At 35.4% G+C, this 24003-nt stretch overlaps 1 protein-coding gene, 1 long non-coding RNA gene and 1 pseudogene across 4 annotated transcripts; 2 read left to right on the forward strand and 1 right to left on the reverse strand.

Annotated features, from left to right (window-relative positions):
* Positions 1-1149: 1149 nt before the first annotated feature.
* LOC103454711 (ubiquitin-conjugating enzyme E2 22) lies at positions 1150-5042 on the forward strand. 3 transcript variants are annotated; one of them, XM_008394308.4, is made up of 7 exons: positions 1150-1423; positions 2843-2982; positions 3468-3612; positions 3718-3795; positions 3997-4109; positions 4222-4325; positions 4511-5042. In XM_008394308.4, exons 2-7 carry the CDS (start codon positions 2980-2982, stop codon positions 4884-4886), a joined length of 819 nt encoding a protein of 272 aa, XP_008392530.1. In that variant the 5' UTR covers positions 1150-1423; positions 2843-2979; the 3' UTR covers positions 4887-5042. The 3 variants fall into 3 exon arrangements, with proteins under 3 accessions (XP_008392530.1, XP_008392532.1, XP_008392531.1); XM_008394310.4 differs by having other exon boundaries at positions 1152-1418; XM_008394309.4 differs by having other exon boundaries at positions 1251-1423; positions 2830-2982.
* Positions 5043-5968: 926 nt separating this feature from the next.
* LOC114821106 (uncharacterized) lies at positions 5969-6841 on the forward strand. Its single transcript, XR_003768522.2, has 2 exons — positions 5969-6296; positions 6414-6841. It is a non-coding gene; the product is annotated as an uncharacterized lncRNA (long non-coding RNA).
* Positions 6842-6992: 151 nt separating this feature from the next.
* LOC139191170 (protein kinase and PP2C-like domain-containing protein) lies at positions 6993-13084 on the reverse strand (annotated as a pseudogene).
* Positions 13085-24003: the final 10919 nt, after the last annotated feature.

Genomic DNA, 24003 nt, shown 5'->3' on the forward strand with positions numbered 1-24003 from the left:
TTTCCTTTTCATTTCACTCAATTTCGTTGCGTATTGAAAACGTTATACTCATTTGAATCTTACCCAATTTCCGGCGACCTCAGTGGCTTTCGAGGCAATTTCCGGCCAAACCACGGCGAGTTGGCCGGCGTGCAAGGTATCAATCTCTTCGTCTCGTCGAGTAGTACAACTTTTCTTTTTGTTTCACTCAATTTCGTTGAGTATTAAAAAAGTTATACTCATTTGAATCTTACCCAGTTTCCGGCGATCTCAGTGACTTTCGAGGCATTTTCCGGCCAAACCACGACGATTCAGACGTCGTGTGAGGTACCATTCTCTTCGTCTCTTCGAGGACTGAAACTTTAGTTTTTGTCTTGCTTGATTTCGTTGAGTTTTGACAAAGTTATGGCCGTTTAAAGTGGGTGTAAATTTTCGGCCGAAATTCTGATTTTCTTCCTTGAGTGACTGAGTCCCACATCGCCCAGCGAGGGCAGTGAGCAAGCCAAAATTTCCTATAAAAGGCACATTCACCTCCTCAGAAAGCTTGTCTTCATGTCTTGGTTGGCCCTTTGGGCTTTGATCAAGTGTAGTATGTTGAGATTTCTCAACATATTAAGTATTTTTGAATATTTTATTACGATATTTTTGATAATTTTAAAAATATCGCGATATTATCGATATTATCGATAATATCGTGATATTTTGACGAAAATTATTTGGGTAGTTAAAAAAATATCGGATCTTAAAAAAAACGATAATATCGGCGAAATATCGCCGATATTATCGATTTTTTATTCCTTGATCATGACCAAGAAAATAGATAAACAAACACGGTGCTTCTCGAAAATTAATGGCCATCATTAATAGTCATATGACTTGTGATTAGGGCAAATCATTTTATAAACTAGCTATGAATAACGCCTCAAAAATTAGACAATTGGATGATTAAGTCTAGATGGAGTTAAAATCAAACTGATTTTTACTTCATTCTAAACCGACTAGTTAAACTAATAAAAGTCGAATTGGGATTAAGTCGACCTGCGTTATCGAACCCCTAATTAAAAATTAAAAAATGGGCGGCGCACCGCAACAAGGGCGCGTGTTTGACACTACCAACAGACAATCCAACGTCTTTTTCATTATTTATTCCCTTCTTTTCAAACGTTGCGTGGTTTTATTTTAAAATTTAGAGTATTTTATAATTAATTTAAAAGTAAGTCAGTAAAATTTGAATTATTTGTCTAAATAATAATTCAATATATATTTTTCTCCTTCCTCAAATTCAACCCCTTCAATCATTTCAAGGACAAATCGCTCTCTCTCTCTCTCGAGCACGCACAGTCTCTCTCTCTGCTCGTTGCATCGCGGCCCTTAAAGCCCTCAACCATCGCCTTGCAGGACAGCAATTGACTGAGTTTTTTTGGCGATTTCTCATCTGGGTCTGGTACATTTTTTTCTTTGGTTTCGGTTTCCGCTTTCAATCTGTCTTTCTGGACGGTCAGTTTGGTCGATTTGGTGTTTCTTGGATGCCTTTGTGTTCTTGATTATTGAGTTGTATGGTTCTGATTTTGTTTCTTGAGTAAATACATATCAATCTGTAATTTGTATTTTGTGAAATGGGAAAAAAAAAGGGGATTTTTGGACATCAGGGTTTTGGTTCTTTGATCTGATTTAGGTTTTCTCCTTTGAGGTGCTTTTCTTGCTTTCTGGGCAACATGGTTGTTGTTTCTGTGGGTGTTTGCTTGAAAGATAAAGCTTTCTCCTTTCTATCTCATAGGAAAGATAAGCCATTTGGGTTTTGTTGACTTTATCATATTTGTATTGATATTGATTTGAAGTGAGTGAGCTGGTTTTGTTAATGCCTTTAGGTCTTAGTGGATTTCAGGATTTAGCTGTTCATCGCTCGTGTTTTAGAGGTTTCAAAAGTTATAATAGGCTAGCTTTTGCACTTCTCTTGGCTTTTTGTCGTCTTCGTTCGTTGAACGCGCTGTTGTGTTTGTCTTAAGTTTTAGCTTGAAGTAATTATGCCTGTAATTGGATTGTAATGACTAATGATTTTTGTTTCTGTGAACATATCTTTCAAACATATCTTGTTTTCAGAACTTTATTGATTTATATTTGTGTAAATATAGCAATTGGAGAAAAACAGGCCCAATCTCGTTTGCAGCTTTCCAAGCCATTGATCCCCTAACTGACACTCAGACAACCCTTAGAAAGCCAAAACAGTTTCGTGCTGTCATGCTCAAATCATCTGAACTATGCCTTTATCAGGAAACTAAGTGGTCTGCTTTAGTTTTGCAAAAGAAAGTTTGGAAATGAGAATGTAGAAAAAATAGTGGACAAGACGAAAAAGTGAGAGGAGAGGACTTAATTGTTGCATGTTTGAAATCAAGTCAAACTTGATCCGTGAAGTTAGGTGATGTGCCATAACCATTTAGGTTGCTTCAGTTGTAATTGTAAGGGACATATACAGGATTGGATTGATAGTTATGAGGAATTTATGATTCACAATGCTTTATGGAGGTAATGTCATGTCCAGTATAATCATATTACTTTGGAAACTTCATAATCAATCAAACTATATTGTTTGATTGATTGGCTCTTGGTATCCAGACTCTTGCACGGGCCAAACAGTGGTCTCAGTTATTCTTAATCTCTACCAACCTACTTGCCCGCTGTCTGCATTACAGTTTCTATGTTATTGTTGGCAATCAAATGCTAATAATACTCTGTTTAACTTTTGAGCGGCAAGGGTTTGTGCCTCGTGGTTGTTTGTTAGTCTTCTATTTTTCATTATGAGACATGACTGATCTTACTTCTACTTTCCTAATTTTTCATATTAAATGCTAGTTTGTTATTGCAGGTATATCCGCTTACAACTTGCCGTATTCTAGCACTCTAATCAGTGCAGTTGGGAATTTTGTGGCACATAAATAAGCTGAGTTGCTGGTTCTCTTTTGGTAGCCAAAGTTTCTTGAGGACTTCATTCCTTTTTTTCTTATGGTAATGTTCTGTCTCTGTACATAAAAATTCATTCTTTTGTTTTTCATCATTGCTTAACTATAATAAATTATAACATGATAGTTATATGGACTAGTATGGTCCAGTCCATACACTGGCACTGGACTATTAAAGGCAGATAGATCTTTTAATGGCATGCTATTCTCACCCAAAACTAATTTAAGATTTTTTCATTCTACTTTTAAGAGTAGATGATGGTTTAACAATCAACAGCAATATGTATGCATGGAACTCCATTCCTGTAGTAAATAACTAATCCTTGTAATATTGAAACATCGCCATGGGAATATAGCAGTTCAGAGTTTATATGCACAAATAGTTTGTTTTGTTTATGGAGTCTATCTTTCTCCCTTGAAACAAATGGATTGTCACGATTGTTCTTAGCTACAAGTTTGCACCTGATGAATTCTTCTTCTTTTTCCTTTCAAACTCTTCCTACAATTCTTTTGGTCATGTTAACATTTCAGGCTACGAATGAAAATCTCCCACCAAATGTAATTAAGCAACTTGCGAAGGAATTGAAGAGTCTTGATGAATCCCCTCCTGAAGGCATAAAAGTTGGTGTTAACGATGATGATTTTTCTATCATATATGCTGATATTGAAGGGCCAGGCATGTACAATTATTTCTTGGCGTAAACTGTAATTTAGTCTTTCGCTCCTGCAGTTTTTGAATAATTTTGAGATGATTACTGAGCTACGACCTTGGCCTTTGCAGCTGGTACTCCTTACGAGAATGGTGTTTTCCGCATGAAGTTGTTATTGTCTTGGGACTTTCCACACTCTCCTCCTAAAGGTTGGTTTGACTATGTTTTATCATAAATGACATAATCGATGATACTATCATTTAAGTGGACATGTCATATTTCTGTTGCCTCATTCTGTTTGGAAGCGTGACCATACAACTGAAGAAAGGTTTTTGTTGATGGAAGGCTTGATATCATTTAACTCTTTAGTCCCTATTCGGATTATAACTTCTGGAATGTAATTGTTGTAGGCTACTTCCTGACTAAGATTTTCCATCCAAACATTGCGACTAACGGTGAGATTTGTGTCAACACCTTGAAAAAAGATTGGAATCCAAGTCTTGGATTACGACATGTTCTGATTGTAAGTTCCCTTGATGGTTGTTGACTTTCTTTCATTTATGCTTATTCATCTGAGATTTTTGTGTTCCCTTACAAACTTTAGTTGGTCTTGGCTTCGTGCTTTGTGATAACAGGTAGTCAGATGTCTATTGATTGAACCATTTCCTGAATCAGCGTTGAATGAACAGGCAGGCAAGATGCTTCTTGAAAATTATGAGGAGTATGCAAGACATGCAAGGTGAGTTATAGTCGTGGTGCTTTGTGTTCAGGTGACTGGAGCAGGGGAAGTTTATATGTAAACCTTTGCATACCTGGTTTTTTTTCATTTGCTTATGAATAGAAAATGAAAGATACATATGCCGACTATAGATAATATTGTGGCATGACTATGAAACTTAAGTAGACTTCACCTCTTGCATGTAGGCTTTATACTGGAATCCATGCAAAGCCGAAACCCAAGTTTAAAACGGGAGCTATTTCAGAGTCGACAACTGCACTGAATGTGGAACAAACTAACACTTCGACACTGAATGCTGATCAAAAGAACACAGCACCTGGTGCTGCCTTGCCAGTGATTTCTGCATCCCCATCCCCACTGGCGCCTATTACAGTCACCACTAGAGGAAACGGGCAGGATCAGCCAGCTGTTGTAGCTCCAATGGAGACTGGAGTAAGTGGGTCTGCTGCGGCTGCATCAGCAGCAGCAACTACTACCGTGAGGAAAGATGGCGGATTGACAAAAGCACAGGCGGACAAGAAGAAAATAGATGCGAGAAAGAAGAGTTTAAAGAGATTATGAAGTTAAGAGGGATAAATGATTGATTGAAAACTTGTGTTATGCAGTTTGTGACTTATTTGTCCTTGTTGTAGCTCCAAAGAGCCGAAACGTGTGTAAGAAATACATGAATTTGGCAAATATGTCTTGGTTTAAATTGCAGTTCAACCTTTTATCTTACCCGTAACTCGCTCTTGAAAACCTGGATGGACCTGTTGGTTTTTACGTTTATTATTTAAAAAAATAATGGTTTATGATTTAATTATTTTACAATGAAAAAGTATACTAAATTCATAAGAAACTCGAGTGTAAAGAGGGGGAGCACTTTGTTTTAGTTAATTTGGCTAAACTTAAATTTCCGTTTCAAAAATACAGTCCAATTTCTTAAAACATCTCTAAAGGAGATGTCAAATCCTAAGTGGAGATATGACTGCATATTTGACATCAAAAATCATTTCGATCGAAATGTTACTTGCTGACTGTATTTGAACATTTGTGTTTAGGAGTCAAATTTGACCAATCAATGTCAAATTTGTTTTTTATTAGTTTAATGTGGGTCTCTTATTCTACTAACATTTCAACAGATAAATTTTGTTTCTAACAATTTTTTAACAAATACAACCTTGTAAAGTTTTACTTTAATGAAAAAAATAATATTTGATAACTTAGTTAAAGAAACGTATAATTTGATATAAGACTTCAAATTATCATATCAGCTATTAATTGTAATTCGACTCCTATCGTACTTGTGTTTTAACTTTGTATTCAAATCTCAAATTCCCAAAAAAAAAAAAAAACAACGCATTTGCAGCTTTATTAGGACACACGAATCAACCTAACAAAAACAAATTCACAACACCCAAATGAAATAAAGTTAAAGTTAAACAAAGCAAGTCAAGACGCAAGAACCCAGGCAACTTTTTCCATAAACGACAAGTAAATATTTCCCGCTGGTGGAAAATCTGAAATAGATGGCATCTTTTTACGAGTGGTTTCAATTTGACAAGGTAAAAATATCATTTTGGTCAATTATTTTCTGATTCCTTTGTTTTAGCACTCCATACAAATACTGGTCGGTCGAGTGCATTCTTGCTAACCACCACAAAGTTTAGAACCTTGTATATTCTACGATTCCTTTACTTTCTTGGGAGGTATATCTCTGCATTTTCATTTCAACTTTATCTAACAAACAACGAGGGCCTACGCATAGACGGTTTTGGTTTTGAAACGCGTTATGGGATAGCTTTAGGATGGATGTTAGTTAAAGGCCTAAAAGACACATTGAAGTTGAAGTGCAAGTTTTGGGAATGCAATGTTAAAAGCACTTCATGGGAGCTAAATACTGGTGAAATCGACCTTCCGAGGACTTTGCCTCCGTATTTGACAACCCTCTCATCATAAGGCATCCACAAGGCCATACTGCTCCAAGGCTAGGTTGGTTTAAACTTTAAACTGGTTTTTGGTGCATATACATTCACAACACACTTTCACACACGTCTATCGTTGCGAAAATGGCCTCAACCTGAACCGGGTTTCGGTGTTTGTAAACAGATGAAGCAGCGTTTGAGCAACCACGCGGTTCAACTACAGCAAGCATCCAAGGCAGTACTACTGCTTCAGATGGTAAGCATCAACTTGAGAACGGTGAAGCCAGAGAAAAACATAACGGCACAGATCTCATTCAATGCAATAACGCTACGTTAGACAGTAAGCATGATTTGGAGAATGGAGACACCAAAGAAAAGATGTTTGGAACACCAGGAAACAAGCACTGCAGTTGACATAAAAACAAATGAAAGAAAAGTCGAGGTTGTGGAGGCAACCCAAGCATGAAGATCTCAAACGCCAAGAGCTGTTTTACTTGTAACTAAATATGTACAACGTACTATTAACATACAAGTACCATTTCGTTCAAGTTGACCTTAAGAAAACAACATGAGCAATCTGGTGGACAGTTTTACTAATACTAGATTACCAAAGCTGTCTTACTTGCAATTAAACATATACAACATACAATTAACACACACAAGTAGCATAAGCATTTGGTTCAAGTAGGCCTTACATAAACCGCATCAGCAATTTCCGTCATCCACAAGCAAGTGAAAACACTCACTGCCATTAGCAAACTCTTCACCATGTGCAGCCTTGCAATGCAGGTACAATCACTCCAAATAGCACTGCAAGTCCCCAATTCTTCCACCCAGTTGCCACATTCAACCCCATTTCCAAAACCCAGCTACACACCCCCAAAACCCCAGATACACGCTCAAAAACCAGCATCAAACATACCTCAATCCTCCTTGTTCCATTGACACATCCTCGCGCTTCGAATCAAGGAATCGAAACCCCAAGGGGATTCCAGTACAACAACCGGAGCCAGAGTCCAGAGTGAGTGAGTACCTGATCCAATGATGATTCTGTGTATTTGTTGAAACACATATTTTATTATACAAAATAGTCCATGTGATTTGCATGGTCAATAGAAATGGTCCCTGAGATTGAAAATCAATAGAAACGGTCCCTGAAATTGTTCACCATCCATGATTTTGATTCTTCCGTTAAAACCTCTTTGGGCAATTTTCAAAGCTTTATAACTCAATCGTTTTTTAACCAAATTTGACTTATAATATATCAAAATGAAGATAGTAAAGTGTAGAATAAGATTATACCTATTTGGAAACCAAATGGTTGTCGGAGATGGCCGGAAAATAGCCTGAAAGGTAACTGGTCCGCGGAAAACTGGAAAACTCGCCGGAAACTGGGTAAATTTTAAACGTTCATAACGTCTTCAATACTCAACGAAATCGAGTGATTCAAAAACAAAAATCATACTTCTTGATGAGATGAAGAGAATGATACCTATTTTGAAGGCTAACTTGCCGTGGTTTGGTCGGACAACAGCTCGAAAGTGACTAACCATTTTCGAGTTAGCCACTTTCGAGCAGTTTTCCGGCCAAAAAACGGCTAGTTAGCAGTAAAAAAAGATTTCATTCTCTTCATCTCGTCGAGAAGTATGATTTTCATTTTTGAATCACTTGATTCCGTTTAGTATTGAAGAAGTTATGAACGTTTAAAATTTACCTAGTTTCCAGATAGTTTTCCAGTTTTCCCGCGAACCAGTCACCTTTAAGGCTATTTTCCGGCCATCTCCGTCAATAATTAGGCTTAAAAATGGTATAATCTTGTTCTACACTTTCCTATCTTCATTTTGATATATTATGGGTCGAATTTGGTTAAGAATCGATTGAGTTACGAAGCTTTAAAAATTGCCCAAAGAGTTTTTAACGGAAGGATCAAAATCATGGATGGTGGACAATCTCAGGGACCATTTATATTGATTTTCAATCTCAGAGACCATTTCTATTGATCTTGCAAATCTCAGAGATTATTTTGTATAATAATCCTTTTTTTTTTCACAATGGAAGCTGATTATTTCTGCTTTCCCTCACACAAATTTTATGAATTGTCAAATTTATTTATCTAATGAATTATAAATTGTACTCGAAATAAGGTTCCCTAGTCAGCATGAACGAGTTGGAAATATAACCTACTCATAAAACAAACAAAACATACAAGATTAGATCAAACATCATGATATCTGAAGGCACAAACCTGAAGAGCGGCACTACCCACCTCCAATTATCGACTTGCTATCTTACGTCTCCCCCTGCACTAATAACCCGATCACTCTCCACGAGACAGCTTGCAATGTGATCCTAATATCTCATTCATTATTCTGAGGAATAAAACCCTGTACTAAACCAGAACGACCAAACAGGAATGTATCAAGTTTTAGTCACCTTGCTTAGAACAAAGGGGTGGCCAGCCCAGCACCACACGCTATTGTCCTGCAGTCTCCTGCATTAGCCACAAAAAAAGTTTGTTTCAAGCAATAAGAGCAGCAGCCGCAGTGCAACCAGGGTGCCAATCCTTCTGGATAACTCTCTTGGATTTCCGATATAAACCCACCTCAGCTCTAAATACTATATTGGTCTTAACGAATGCCTCGAACAATGCACTGCTGGGACTGCATTTAGAGATAAAGTCAATTACTCAAATAAAATATCCACTGTCAAAAAGAGAAAAAAATGAAGGTAACAAACCTGCTAATCGAACTTATAGCTTGCAGGAATCCTGGAAAAGCTCGAGCTGAAAATTCAGCAGCTGCTGCACCTGCATTTTGTTACAGTTATATATCCTTGTAGCACAGTATTGGAATCAGGTTTCCAGTACAAGTACCAAATACACAATTATAATTAGATAAATCAACAAAACTCACCTCTATGACCATCAAAAGTACCAAAAACATGGATATCCCTTTCATTACACATGTGTGGCTGAAGGAAATGTGTGTCCTCCACGGTCTCCCTTCTGCCACATGTAGCAAGGGATCCCCAAGAAAGCACAGGATGATATGCCAAAGGATCATTTGAAGGCCGAAGCCACATTTCCAAACCATGCTTAGGTTCACAAGCTCTTTTGACGGAATTTCTCCCTCAGTAAACCAGCTAACCCCCTCTTGATAAGCTTCAAGATTGTCGGCAACATCTCTAGGCTGATTACCAAGAGAATTAAGAGAGTCGTGAAAGGAAATATCTGGCTCCTTTCTTTTCTTTCCCTGTTCCAAAATTATAGCAAGTTCAGTAACTATGACATCGAAAGAAGGCATGTTTTGAGAATTTGCATCCCAACATCTCAATATCAATGACAATAAAGTTGATGGCACTCCAGACTCAGGATCAGCAAGAACTGGCCGCAATCCATCTGATACCACTGCTGCTGTAAGTTGCTGCTCTTTGTAGTTCATCTCCAGTACAGTGTGCGCCTGCCAGCATTATACACCAATCAGCTAGTAGCTACCATGAGCTATTCAGTGACATATTTGAGTAGTCACGTTCATAGTGAAAGCATTAAAGCTATGAGAAATTTGTGTTGGATAAAAGCATAATTCCATCAGAAGATGCTGCTTTGAAACTCAAGATCATAATACTGATACTCAGAACACGAAATACATACATGAACGGATCTATAGATGGCAAGAATTCTTACTAAATATAAAGGCAGGTAGTCAGACAGAATAAGTATGTTACAGGATAGAAGCAAAGACTCAGGCGACGAAGCAGCACCAATGTAGGAGCGTTTGCGGTGGCAATGGAGGACGGGAATCTTATCTTATTTTCTAGTTCCTCTTCCTTAGACTTGTACCCTAATTAGCTATAATTCCATGTCAGCCTCTATGCCATTTTATGATTATAAGACATCCACCTTCGTTTAAGACCCTTGGATTTGATAATCCAAAGGCTAAAGAAAGCTGTAAGAATATTCATGAACTTGTTTGTCTCAAGATCCTGGTCCTAGCATAAGAACCACAAACTAAACACTGAGAGTCTAAGACAAACAGCAAAGATCTTTTCATTGAAATGAGCAGTAAACTGATATGATGAAACTGTGATGCTTTGCCTAAATTTTTCAGAGGATGGGATGGTTCCTCCCACCGAGATATTTTTGTACTTGGATGCTCTATTCAACATAAAACCTCTGTAAGTTGATACTATAAAATATAAACCACATCAAATGAAAAGTTCGCAGTTTCGGAATTCTAAACCCTCTTTCATCCATTAAATATGTTGTTTCCAAGTAATGAATCAATGTTAAACAATACGCTGCCATAAAATCAAGTTACCAGAGATGTAAAATTAAAAATAAAAATCCAACGGAATATGGTGGAAACTTATTTCTGCATAAACCAAAAATGAACTGAAACTTTTAAAAACCAATCCCTTGGGATATATACTATTCACAAAAAGGGGTCGCACGTGACCTCAACAATCAATGCAATCCGAAGATCTGAACAGTTGGACCTCATTCAAGGATCATCCTTGCAAAAAAATCTATGAGATCCAAAATGATTTAGTCATCAAACAATAACATAAGAAATGGACGAACACAAAGTTTTTTCTTAAAGAACAAAAGAGTTCACGGTGATAATCAAATGGTCAAGCAATTTTGGATTTGAATGATTTTTCGCAGGGATGATTCCTAGATGGTGATCTAAAACAGGGACAGTTTGGATTCCAATGATTCTTATGTATAAGTGCAGCCATGTTATTAGCAACAAGAAACATATGACACATCAATCCAACTGTAAATCAACATCTCTTAATATATAGTAAGTTAAGCAAAACACAATTAAGAAAGGCCACCTGGGCTTTTGCACAAAGTTCAGTGTATGAAACAACACCGGTAAGAAGCTCACTGCAAGAGGATCATACTGAAATTTCATATTCATGGGAAAAAGAGGACAAAAATTTAAACCGCATACTTGTCTATATGATAATAAACATTAATAATGATACTACTACTGAAAAGTAAATGATGCGGAACAAAATCTTAGAGATATTTTCGTATAGTTTATTTGTACATTCCTGTTTCTAGTAGTGTTAGGATTACCTCACCTTGAATTATCTCTTGCATTTCTGTCTTCTAAACCCTGATCCCCCCTTCTGTTCTAGATTTCTCTTCGGTCTATCTGCTCGTTCTGTTTTCTTGTTCTCAGTTCTTCTATTTCTCTTATATTCAGACCTAGTTCCTCTTGTCTTCTAAATCTCTTTCTGATTTCTAACCTTTGGTTACTTGTTCTACATCAGCAATTTTGGTTACACAAGTATTCATTGTGATATGAAAACATTTATATTTATAATTGTACAACTATATTTAATGTTAAGGTATTTTGCACGAAAAATCTTCGAATGCACTTGATCTTTTGAAGAAATGTGGATCCTACAAGGTGCCCCACAGTGTTGTTTGAGGGATCGCTCAATTGAAACTCGTTGTATTTGGGGTTAGGGTGTGTATAATATATTGATTCAAATGAAGTTGCTCTACTTGTTGAGAAGCTGACTCAATTCATGTAACAGTGAGACTCATATAGGAGTGGCATAAAGGATCCTAAGGTATTTGTAGTATATTGTTGAAGGAAAACCTCATGTAAGGGATTATTTGCACTTCACTATGTTCATAACAACCCAGGATGAATTGACAGATATCATAACTAAGGGCTTCAGGCGGTGAAACATTATCTAATATCCGCTGCAGAAGTTGTGAAATATCTTTGATGGCACGATTAATGTTATTGCATAGTTGACCTCAAAGTCTATATGTAACATGTTCTATGTGTATTGGAGAAGCGTAGACTGAAAATAATCTCCAAATTGTTAGAAATGTGCCCTAAAAGCCAATCCTGTTGTAATCTTTTAAATCATTTCATGTAAAGTATTGATTGAGTTTAATCAAAAGGGAAATTCTTTTGTTCATAAAGGCCTCTAGGAGTAAATCCTGTGATGCATAATGCGTCTAAGAGCGATTTCATGAATCCTACCGGTGTGATTCTTGTAGTTTGGATATGAAGCCCCTGGAGTGAATCCTACCGATGAAATCGCCCATGAGCGGTAGGTCTCGGGTTCGAGACTTGGGAGCAGTCTCTCCATAAATGGGGGTAAGGCTAGCCGACATTCACCTCTTCCAGACTCTGCGTAAAGCGGGAGCCTTATGCACTGGGTACGACCTTTTATCTGTTTCGCTACCAATACTCCTATATGGAATTTATCAAGATTCATATGCCTATATATATAATACCAAAGCAAATGCAATTCCTTGTGGAATTTATCAACATCATCAGAAGTAGAATGGATGGGTTTCTTGACAGCAACTCTCAGCCCCTACTGGCACAATTAGTCCCATAATCCAAGCAAAAAAAATCAATTAATTAGCCAAACAGGGGCCTATGAGGGAGTGTTAATAATTACCTTTACCTCGGACAATGGGTTTGAGGAGAGTGTAAGAGGAAGGTGGAGGATGGAGGAGAGGAATGGAATTGCTGCTGCATTTCTCTCTCCCCCAACGCTGCTTCCTCTCCAACTCCACTACCATACTAAAACATAGAAAGCGCCAACTTTTTAAATCAAATGCTACTCTTCTTCTTTTTCCATCTTTTTTCCAAGCTCTCCAGTTTGTGAATTAAATAATGCATAGAGACACCAAATTTTTAAATCAAATTTGCAAATTAAATAATGTGTCACCAATAGAAAATAAGTACGTTAATCAAAATTCATAATCTAATCATCAATATCCATATTATTTGGTCCAGAGATTTAGTTTCCTTAGCATTATCCCTTTTGAATTTGTCTACTCACAACATAAAGAGGGTACCATAAAAGGGACATGGGGTCCTCTCCGGATCCATGTATCCTAATCCACCAAATCCATGTATCCGGACCATTGAAATTTAATCTAACGGTTACAAACAGGGACTCATTTTAGCCATTGGATTAAATTTCAATGATCCGGATACATGGATTTGATGGATTTTGATACATAACCGTTTCAAGTTGATGTTCTACAAAACTTAAGCTAAATATTATTTTCTCCGTTTTTCGTTTTTTAAGTTTATTTTCACAAAACAGTATACTAACGCATTTTTGTATGTGTAAAATGAAAAACTGTTTTGTAAATTGTTATCAAGCAAGTCCTAATTATGTGAAAACATTTCATAATGGGCTACTAAAAACAATTTAATCTTGGGCCTTATAATTCTTGACTCAATTCAAAATGTGGCTATAGGTAGAGCTGTACACAAGTTGAGCTGAACGGAGTATTACTATGTTCAAGTTTGGCTTGTTTAATTTAATTTTTTTTTTTTTAACTCGAAACTAGACTTGGCTTGGTTCTTATATGAGCCAAGTTCAAATGAGCTTAAAAATTTTGAGCCCGATACCGAGCTCAAGGTATTTTGAGCTATTTCTAATATTAAGTTGGTTCAGTTGTTTAAAAAAAAAATATCATATCTTGAAAGGGTTATAGTGTTCTATAAACGAAGTAAATAATAATATTATGATGTAGTGTTATGTATATATTGGAAAGGATCCACATCACTATATTTTGGACACAAGTTAGAAAATTATTTTTCTCTCTCCTTGTTTTCCAAAAAAAAAAAAAACAAAGGGATTTATTTTGTTTACAAATTTAGTCTATCTAACATTACTCTTAAAACTAAGAATAATTTACAAACATTTCGGTGAATCTCTCTGGCTTCACCTTCCATTGCTTTTCTTTTTCTGGGTCAAATCGAATGTTGTTGGAAGTGGCACCAACCCCAGATGTGTTTGCTTTGAAGACGAGGTCTTTAAAATCAAACTTGGATAGAAGAGGCCAACGCAAATAATACTCAATGGTGGACACCAATTTAACGAACAATGTTCGGCAATTTACTTCATAACTCATCTGAAAACTTTCGGCGTACAACGTCCGAAAACACCTAATCATAAAGATTTGGCTTGTTTAGTGTTATCCAACTGAAACTGTCAATTAGATTCGGATGACTATTGCCCAAATTTCAATTGAAAATTTGGACGAACTGTGATGACCCGTCTCTAATTTTACGTTTTTATAAATTTTAAAAGCATGAATTGACGAAAATACCTTAGAGGCGAGATTATCGACTTTTGTTGACTGTCCTTTTGGGACTCGTGCAAGTTACTATTTTATCGTACTTTCGAAGTTCTCGACAGGACGATCGCGTAAGCGTAATCTAAATTGAAATCGGAGTTATGATAGGGGTTTTACGGAGCTACTAATCCGAAAAGTACTTTTGTAAAGATTACTATTGGTTATTTTATATATTTCTCATAATTATTATATTATTATTATTTAACATTATTTGGTTTTTATATTATTATTTTAATATTAGTTGATAGAAAATAAGAGGAAGGAAGGAAGGAGTTGCCGGAGAGTATTAGAAAATAAGGGGAAGGAAGGAAGGAGTTGCGGGAGAGAATAGAGGAATTAGGGGGTACGAATCAGAGGAGGAAAGAGGAGGGTAGGAAGCCAATCAGAAACAAGAGAAGGGAAAGAGTTGTGGAACATCAGATCCTGTCGACCCATACACCCCACCCAACTCCAACTCATTTTCTGGCGAGTTTCTGTCGCCATTTCTGTCAGATTTCCAGCGAGTTGAAGCTATCCAACACCACCACCAGACTCACCGATGTCCTCTTTTGCTTTCCCATCCAAACTCAACTGAGTTTGACCCCAGTTTTATGATGAACCGCACCGGTGGGTGCCAGAGACACCCGATGACAATTCGTCGATCTTGCTAGCTCCGACGATAACCACCACATTCATTCAACTTCTCTCAACCTCAAGAACAAGGCGTAAACAAGATTAGGGGCGTTGGGGTTTGAACTGAGGACGATTCAAGGGACACCAATTTCTAAGGTTTCCTGTGGATCGAGGAAAAATGTAGGTGTTTCTAGGCCTAATTGGACCTCGGCCCAGGTATGAAAATTGTTCCCCTTGACTTGCTCTACATGCTTATAAAATTTGGTAATTTTTGGAAATAGTTGAATTTTCTGGTAAGTCTAGAAGGCAGGTTATCGTGTGCGGCGACGAGTGGGCCAAGGCACCCCCTAACCTTCCTAGGCTAAATTTGATACCCCAATTCCATAGGTGAATTCTGATTGATGAAATCTCATCGTTTGAACATAGTTTTGATAGAGACCTCCAATTGATCTTTATATGAATTAACGATCCGACCGTTGGATCGTCACCAAACCTTAATACATTATAGTACGTAATATTTGAGGACCATAGGAACTGACGGATCTAGAATCCGTCGTATAGATCTTCCCGAATTGTATTTGTAAGTTCGTAAAATAAAACGTTGATCGCCACTTGAATCGTGATTGACAAAGATCCGACTGTTAGATCGTGGTAAGATTTTAGTATTTTTTTTAGAAGCATAATGTGGAACTTGGAAGTTACTGATTGGAAATTCAAGGTGTAGATCTTCTTAATCGAGTTACATAGTGTTGTGGACCTTACCATCAACCTTTAATCGACGATTGACTTTTGGTCAATGAGTTACAAATAATTCTAGAACGTCTTTGGGGATGTGTTTTATGTAAGTTGCATGTTCTATCGATAAGAATTCTGAGATGTGATTTGATATTTGTTCTAGGGGACGATCGTTCGTGATGCCTTGATATTCGTACTAAGGAGTTGTAGCGCGAACTTCAAGTGAGTTGGTCTTTTCCTTTTAATAGTGTGTGTGTGTGTGTGTGTGTGTGTGATTGATAGTTTCCATTTATGTATTTGAAAAAGAATTTCTTAAGTACACTTGGATTAGACTAAAGTTTATAAGAATTAGCGAAATGACGGAATTTATGAAATATGCTACATCCTACATGATGCACATGTAGGCTTATAATCTTTGATGCCATAATTATACCTACGACTATGAATGTTAGAATGTTGATTAGAACTATCGAATCACTGTGGCATGACTATATTTGTGTTATCTACTCATCGTTTGCTGCACCCGGTGTTAGTGCTCACCTAAGGCCAGGACCAGTCTTTCACGTGTATGTTCACATCCGCACCGCACGCTCTCCTTGGATCCAATTAGGTGCCAGTCTTGTCATACATGTTGCAATAGGCAACTCCAACTCGTATGTGACCGCGAATGGCGCCAGTCTTCACATGATTGTAGCACTAGAGCGTATATTATGATTACACCCAGTCATGTTCATGTTAGAATACCTTTGCATGAACTCGTGTGTTAGCATGTGTCATTGAGCACCCATTATGATATGTTACTTATGTCAGATTTTGTGATTTTGGATGTCATGCCCTTATTTACGAGATATTGTGCCGTAATGAATTCTAGAGATTGTGCAGGCTACGGTAAGTATTTTCTTACTATACGTAGTATGTATAATTTTGAAACTATACTGGTTTTACAGCGAGGGGTTACTATGTTTTCGGAAAGGTTTTTACAAAGATTTGTTTCTAGGCCCACTAACCCTTGTTTTTCGTCCCTCCGGGTTTTATTAGTTGAGCTTTCGTGTTGACGAGGATTCTTGGCAAATCTTGGTATTGGGATTACCTTTATGGGTACGATTCTCATCCTACCTTACTATACTTTAGTTATGCTCTGACATTACGTGTGAAATAGGTTCTTTCCTGCTCATAAGCGCACTCTTAAAATTAGGCTCTTTTAGGTTTAAATTTATATACATTTTCTACATCACTACACTTTATGGCTTCATCACCTTCTAGGTGTCAGCCAACACAGCTCAATTCGGAGTCCAAGTGGGCATTCCGGGTCGGGGTGTGTCACTATCCACAACCAAACCTTTGCCCGAACGAGCAGATATTAATTGTCTAGACGTGAGTTTTACATGTGTATGATGTGTAAATGTGGCTATGTTAGGATGCAAGGAAATAGGCTTTTGGATGATTGAGGTTTGTTTTTGAAATTTACAAAAATGATTGTTAGAATATGAGTATGATTGTGAGTGCTAGAAGCCAGCTATAGTGTTTCAATTGGTATGGAAATGTCTTGTTGTAGAGTTTAAAGTTGTCCTAACCAGTTCAGGATTGAAACTTTAATAAATCTTGATACTTAGCACTCATAGTTGGATTGGAATTGTGTGTTTGTTTCCTATGTCGATTTTAATAGGGAAAACACGATGATTGTTTCAATATAAATAGTGATCTCTGCTATCACAAATCATATGCTTAATATTTAACTAACACCTATTTTTAGTTTGAGAACTTTTGGTTTTGCAAAAGAGGATATGGTGCATTGTTTAGAAGTATGCTTTGACTTCTTCTTCTACTGCTTCTACTGGTTAGTTAGTTATTGTGTTTATTGAATTGCGATTTAACATTGTATAAATTTGTGGTTCATAAGTTTAATCTCTTAAGTTATGTTTTGATAAGTTTAGTCTTACATGTGGTATCAGAGCCTTAGATTTTTTTTCTCTTGAATTCAAATTGAAAGTATTGAAATTAAAAAAAATAAAATAAAAGACTATGATTAATTACCAGGCATCAAATTTCGTTTGTGAGGAAATCTGTAGGGTTTTTATAAGGTTTTATCTTGAATCATTTTCTACAAAAACTTTCATTCTTAATTTCGATAATTTGTTATACCATGTTATTTTATGTGCAATTGAGTGTTGTTCATTGATTATATTTTGCTAGATAATATATATACGTTATATTATATAAGGAAGCACAAACACAAATCTATTACAATATATAATGTGGATGCTAATTGCTTTGTGATTTATATATAATGGCATATATGAATCAAATCTATATGCATACAAAGATAACATTTTTGGATTAATTGTTTTTGAATTCTCATGATTTTCCATTATGAATTCGAGGTTTTGTTTGAATAAAACACACTAATGTATACAAGAAAATATATGAACAGATGAATAAACATATATATGTGAAATATGTTTTGGCTAGAATCGTTATTGTGCATATATGGCAAATATGTATACATTTGTGTAATTTGGATTTTATTTTGTAATGATCTTAATTTCATTAGTCAACCCAAATCAGATATTGTGGCGATATATGTTTCTTGCGTTTTGTTGTTTTTTATTAGGCTGGCAATGTTTTGATTCTATGCATAAAATATAAAGTATATTGTTATTTGAACTGTGCTGATATGCAAATTTCCTGAATGAGATTATGGGTTTCTTTATCATACTATCATCGTGCATATACTATTGGCACAACTTGTAAAGATATGAATTGTATATAGAAAAACCATATAGATTCTTTTGAATTTTTATTCCATGTGAATATATATCGTTGTAAAACATCTCACAAATAGACTTTTGTATCTATACCTAGTATGGCATGATATAAATTGTTTGGTGAACCTTATCGGCAAAAATTCATATATGTGCCAAGCATGAATAAGCTATAAAATCATATTTTGGTATTTGTTACCATATAAAACTTTTGAATTGATTGTTTAATCAAGGGCTCAATATCTTAGTGTTCCTGAAGGTGAAATATTGATTTTGAGGTTTCTTGGTTTGAAGACATTAATATGTTGTCGTTTTCGTCTAAGAGATACTCATGTTCATAATTTGTTTTTTTCTGGGGATTTTGCATCGACAAGATACTAGTTGAGGACTTTATCAATGATTCTAGTTCCATGGGTATGTAATGATGGCGACTTGTGTGAATGATTTAGGGTCGAGGAATCTGGGTCCGGTCGATGAATACGGCTCCAATAATGCATATGGATAAACTCAGTTCACTGTTTCATGCATGATTTATTGTTATGTTATATGTATGATAGTTTGATGAGTTAAATCATGATGAATTAGGGCCCTTTTGCTATCCCGAATATGCTTGATGGTTATAATTTATGTGTTTAAGTCTATATGCATATATATGGATGCATTGTTGTGTGTTGGTGCATGAGTGCGTAATTTCTCTGTAGCTTGTTAATTCAATCAAAGTTGTATAGATCGCAAGTATAAAAGATTCAAATGCTAGTTATGTTAATGATTTGAATTGCTAATATACATATTTACTGATTATGGTGATGGTTACTTAATGCATATATGGATGATTTCTATTTGGAAGTTGTCGGATCTATTCATACTTACAAATATGTACATAATGCTATTTGAATGAATTTAGCACGTGGTATTTTGCATGTGAAGGGGTTTGGATTCTTGTGTCTGCGTATATTTACGTGGGATTCTTGACTTTTTAGAGAGATAAAAACAAACAATTTCACTGTAATGGAATCCTGATGCTTTTATTAACATATATCTTGTTTAATATTTTCATGATGATAAGTATATCTATCACCTTTGATTCTGTGATAGATATAATCGTGACTTCATTATTTGACCATTTGAGATCTGTATATATATATGAGCGTTACAAACTTTTATATTGTCACGCATGTTTTAGACATCTAAAGTTAATGTCTATTACTGTATTGACTACTCGTAATGGTCTTAATCATTTTCACCATGTGGTTTTTTGTTTATTCGCAAGAATGTACTTGTTATATAATTGACTTATTATTGTCTATGATACGTTTATTGTATTGTGAATATCATGGAGTTAAGATCTTGGTTCGTGAATTGAATTTTACGTTTTTACCTAATTGTGTTTTTTGTTCCTCTTTTGTGTATTTGAGATATCAATTTTGATGCATGCTTCTGCTACGATGTTTTAATTAAATTAACAATAGGGAGGAAGATAAAATTTGAGACCTACAGAAGAAATAATGGTCTTGATTATCTCGCTTTAATCAAGACATATTGTTGTGATATATATCCAGACATTATTCTTGTTTGATGGACAATGAACTAGTTAGGATCAAATTGAATGCAAATATTATGTTTGCTTTTCTGTTCTTGATCATAGTAGAAACTAGTAATTTTAGGTTTGCGTGAGAAAAGTTTCCCTAGATGAATGAGATTGTCTTTTGATACATAAATTGGTGCATAAGGGTTTAAGCCTATTGATCAAACTGAGATTATGCATTATCAATTGAGAAATCAAGAACCAATTGGTTCATATCCCTTATTTCTTCATTAGTTGTGTAATACCTTCACCTTATGCTCAAGGGGGAGAATGATATGTTCGAATGTGAGTATAGATCTAAGGGTATTTAGGACAACTATTAGTTTTAAATTATAATTCTTATGATGCTATAAATCGTTTCTAATTTGATAAGACAATTGGTGGAATTGTAATATTAATCATTCATGTTGTTGCTTATGGATGTTTTAAATTTTTTTATTAAGCAAGTTGTTGAACGATGCTCATGTTATTGATTACGTATGAGTAATGAGCTGATTGAAACTAAGTATTATGTGTTAATACTGAGTTTGGCATGGAAAACGTGAGCATACAATTTTGGCCTCTTGTGAAGTTATAATTTATTTTGATGCTGATATGAGCATATTTATATGACTTTGTTATCTTATTTCTTTGCATTTTCTTCGTTAATTTGCATTTATTTTGGTAATTTATGTTATTTTCGTATTATTGTAGGTCCATTTGGTAAAGATGACAATAAATAGTTAAATGGAGCAATTTGGAGCAGTTTTGGACTTGGATTGGATAGCCTGCGTGGATAGCATATGGGCTAAACGCTTTTGGTGTTTAAATGGTGTTAGATATGTGCTAAAATTTGGAGAAATTAAAGTTGAGGCTTGGAAGACAAGGAATTACACAAGAAAGAGGAATCCTAGTTGGAGAGGAACCTTATCTTATCCAACCTTATCTTATCTTATCCAATCTTACCTTATCTTATCTCTAGCTGCAAGGAGGAATCCTTATCACATTCCAACACTTCCTATCTGATTCTAGGAGTCCTAAAATAATTCAAACAACCTAATCTTTTTCCTCTTGGGATTTAGTTGTGCCTTTACCCTATATATACATTATTGCCACAAATTAAATAGGGGAGGAGTGTGCCGTAACCTGCAATCATCTTATTGAAGTTGCAAGAGTTTTCTGGGTTCTTTCTATCTTTATTTTAAGTTTCAATGTTTATTTTAGATTATTTTTCAGTTATGATGAACATGTGTAACTAAGTTTCCTTTTAGCTAGAGGTGAATTCGAAGCCATGATCATATGTTTTATATAAATTGATTACATCCAGTTATTATTTCATAAAACATGAATGCGATTTACTTATCTGCTTTATAGAGAACTTATTCTTGTATGTTTATTAAGGATGCATACTTAGTTTGCATGCAGGGATTTGATGCTAGAATATAAGGGAATTTGACCTAATCGTTATGAACTTATATTTGCAAGTAGTAAAAGTCACTAGTCATGATTGAGTTAAGTAAATGCTTGGCAGGAGTATCATGTTTTTCATAGTTACGAATGCTTTGTCAATGCTTATGATTTTCACAAAACTTAATGATCTTTGAGATGTATCTCTATCATGTTTTCATAGTTAGGGAACTTGAGAAGAATAATTTGGTTGCGTTGCTGAGTCAAATTCAATGAACTTAGGAAAATTTGAGAATTAATTAGTGCTGTTCACAGTTAATTTGGAGCACTGTCATTCATGGTTTATAGGAAGAATAACTGGAAATCGATTTGTATGCATATGTTTCATGTGTGGAGAAGAATCTTTTAGCTATCCCTTCATCCATATTTCATTAACAACTTAATTTACTTGCTGCAATTTACTTTTGTTTTAATCAAATTCGTCCAAAATCCCCCCTCATTGTTTTAATGTTAGTTTAATTTAGTTTTCAATTTTATAAGTTTAGTTTGTGTTGATTAGCATCCCTTATAATCCCCGGAATAGAACGATCCTTACTTACTCGTACTACGATTGCATAATTTATAGGGTTTAATTTGTGTGTTGGTTTCTACCACATCGATTGCTTTTAATCGAATTGTGGTATGATTAAACAATTGGTTGAATTATTACTTTATTACTCATTGTGTTCGAGTACTATGGAAGTTAGCAAAGTTTGTTGTTAATTGAAGCTTAAAATTATTGTTGTTAAGTTTGGTCAGATGAGTGGGAGCGAATAATTTTGGTTTTTCCTATAAGTGAGTCACATTTTTATATACAGATTGGACATCAGTAATCTTGAACCAATTCTGCATTATGTAGTGATGTGTATTTAAACTAACCTACATAATAGATTAATTTAAGCCAAATTAAACTCGCAAGCGCACAAATCAATTGTAGTAAGATATGCAAATACGAGGTCGATCCCACATGGATTGCTTTAACACCAATTTAACCGATTAGTCATGCTAGACTTAATTAAACAAACAAAGGAAAATTGAATAAAATAATGATTAAGAGTAAAATTAACAAGAAAAGGAAAATATAATGGGAACTTTAACGAAAAGCACCCGGTACTATTCACTTTAACGAAAAACCACATTTTTACACTAAAAAGTCAATCTTGGTACTATTCACTTTACCTTTTATTTTGTCTTTATTATTAAAACTCAAAGTTTTCAAGCTCGTTTCTTTAGTTTTCCTAAATATAATTAATTAAAATATACACATGACACAAGAAAGCCTAAGGTTATGAAACCACCAACAACAATCCCATTCACTTTTCCTAGAGCCAACTACTATCCAATTACCATGTCAATGTTAAAAGTTGTTCTTTCTAAGGTACGAATTAATCCGTGGTCAGACATCAACTCTTGTATCTCTATATTATAATTATATCCTATTGGTTAGGCATACAATTAAACACATAAAAACCCATTAAGCATAGAAGAATCATGTTAACCAAGTAGGACTAGCTTGATATTGGTCATCCTCACTAGTTTGTCTACTCTTCTTAATCTTAATTCCAGTAAAACTAATTGATTGGTCATCCTCATAGATTTATATAAATATCTAGATGCAAAATTCCTAAAGGTGATTAGTCATTAGAAATCCGAATCTAAAATAAAATACACACACAGATTAAGAATATAACATGGCATATAATTGGATAACAATTAACAAAGTACTTCGCAAATATTCATGTCATGGCTTCATCATAAACCTTAGAAAATAACTTACACATAGAAATAAAAATAAAAGAAAGATAGAACCCGGAGTCCATGGCAAAGCACGTCCCTAAGCTCATCTTCGTGAATTGTGGAGATGGTGTAATATGGCGTGGTGGTGATGTGGGGGGATGGTGTAGTCAAGGTTCTAAAAGACGCTAAGAGCTAGTTGGGTGGCGAGCTGGAGCTTAGCGTCTAGGCAGATTTAAGTAAATCTATTGTATTTATACTTAAAAAATATATAATTTCATCATAAACTAGAAAACAGAATGATATATATATATATATATATATATATATATATATATATATTATGAAGTATTGGAACATAATGGAAACATGGCTAGCAAACATATATTGTGTGTGTATGTGTTCAATAAGTCTCTTATAATTTATTGGAAACAATAAAATGCAAAAAGAAATTTATCTATTTTATATTTAAGTGAGTTGCAACCTAGGCAGGTGTCTAGGTGGGTCTACGTAGGCTAGGCGGGTGCCTAGGCGGTCTAGGCGGGCGCCTCAACAAGTCTAGGCATCCTCTCTTAATTTTCAAATGCCTAGGCATAAATCGGGGCGGTGGCCAACCACCTAGAGCCTAGGCAGGGATTTTTAGAACAGTGGGTGTAGTATGATGGTCGTCTCTTGAGAGATATCAGGGCCTTATAGTTATGCTGGAAAACCTTAGAAAGTATGGTAGAAACTCTTCTAAAATAAAACAAAATCTTAAACAATTAATGAAACAAACTAGGAAAGA

This window comes from Malus domestica, chromosome 14 (assembly GCF_042453785.1).
Source record: "Malus domestica chromosome 14, GDT2T_hap1".
Taxonomy (NCBI): domain Eukaryota; kingdom Viridiplantae; phylum Streptophyta; class Magnoliopsida; order Rosales; family Rosaceae; genus Malus; species Malus domestica.

Excerpts from the sequence above, each read along its gene's own strand:
- LOC103454711 (XM_008394308.4), top strand. Across the intron at positions 3,796-3,996 it reads TCCACACTCTCCTCCTAAAG|GCTACTTCCTGACTAAGATT; the intron begins GTTGGTTTGACT and ends TAATTGTTGTAG. Across the intron at positions 4,110-4,221 it reads GATTACGACATGTTCTGATT|GTAGTCAGATGTCTATTGAT; the intron begins GTAAGTTCCCTT and ends TTGTGATAACAG.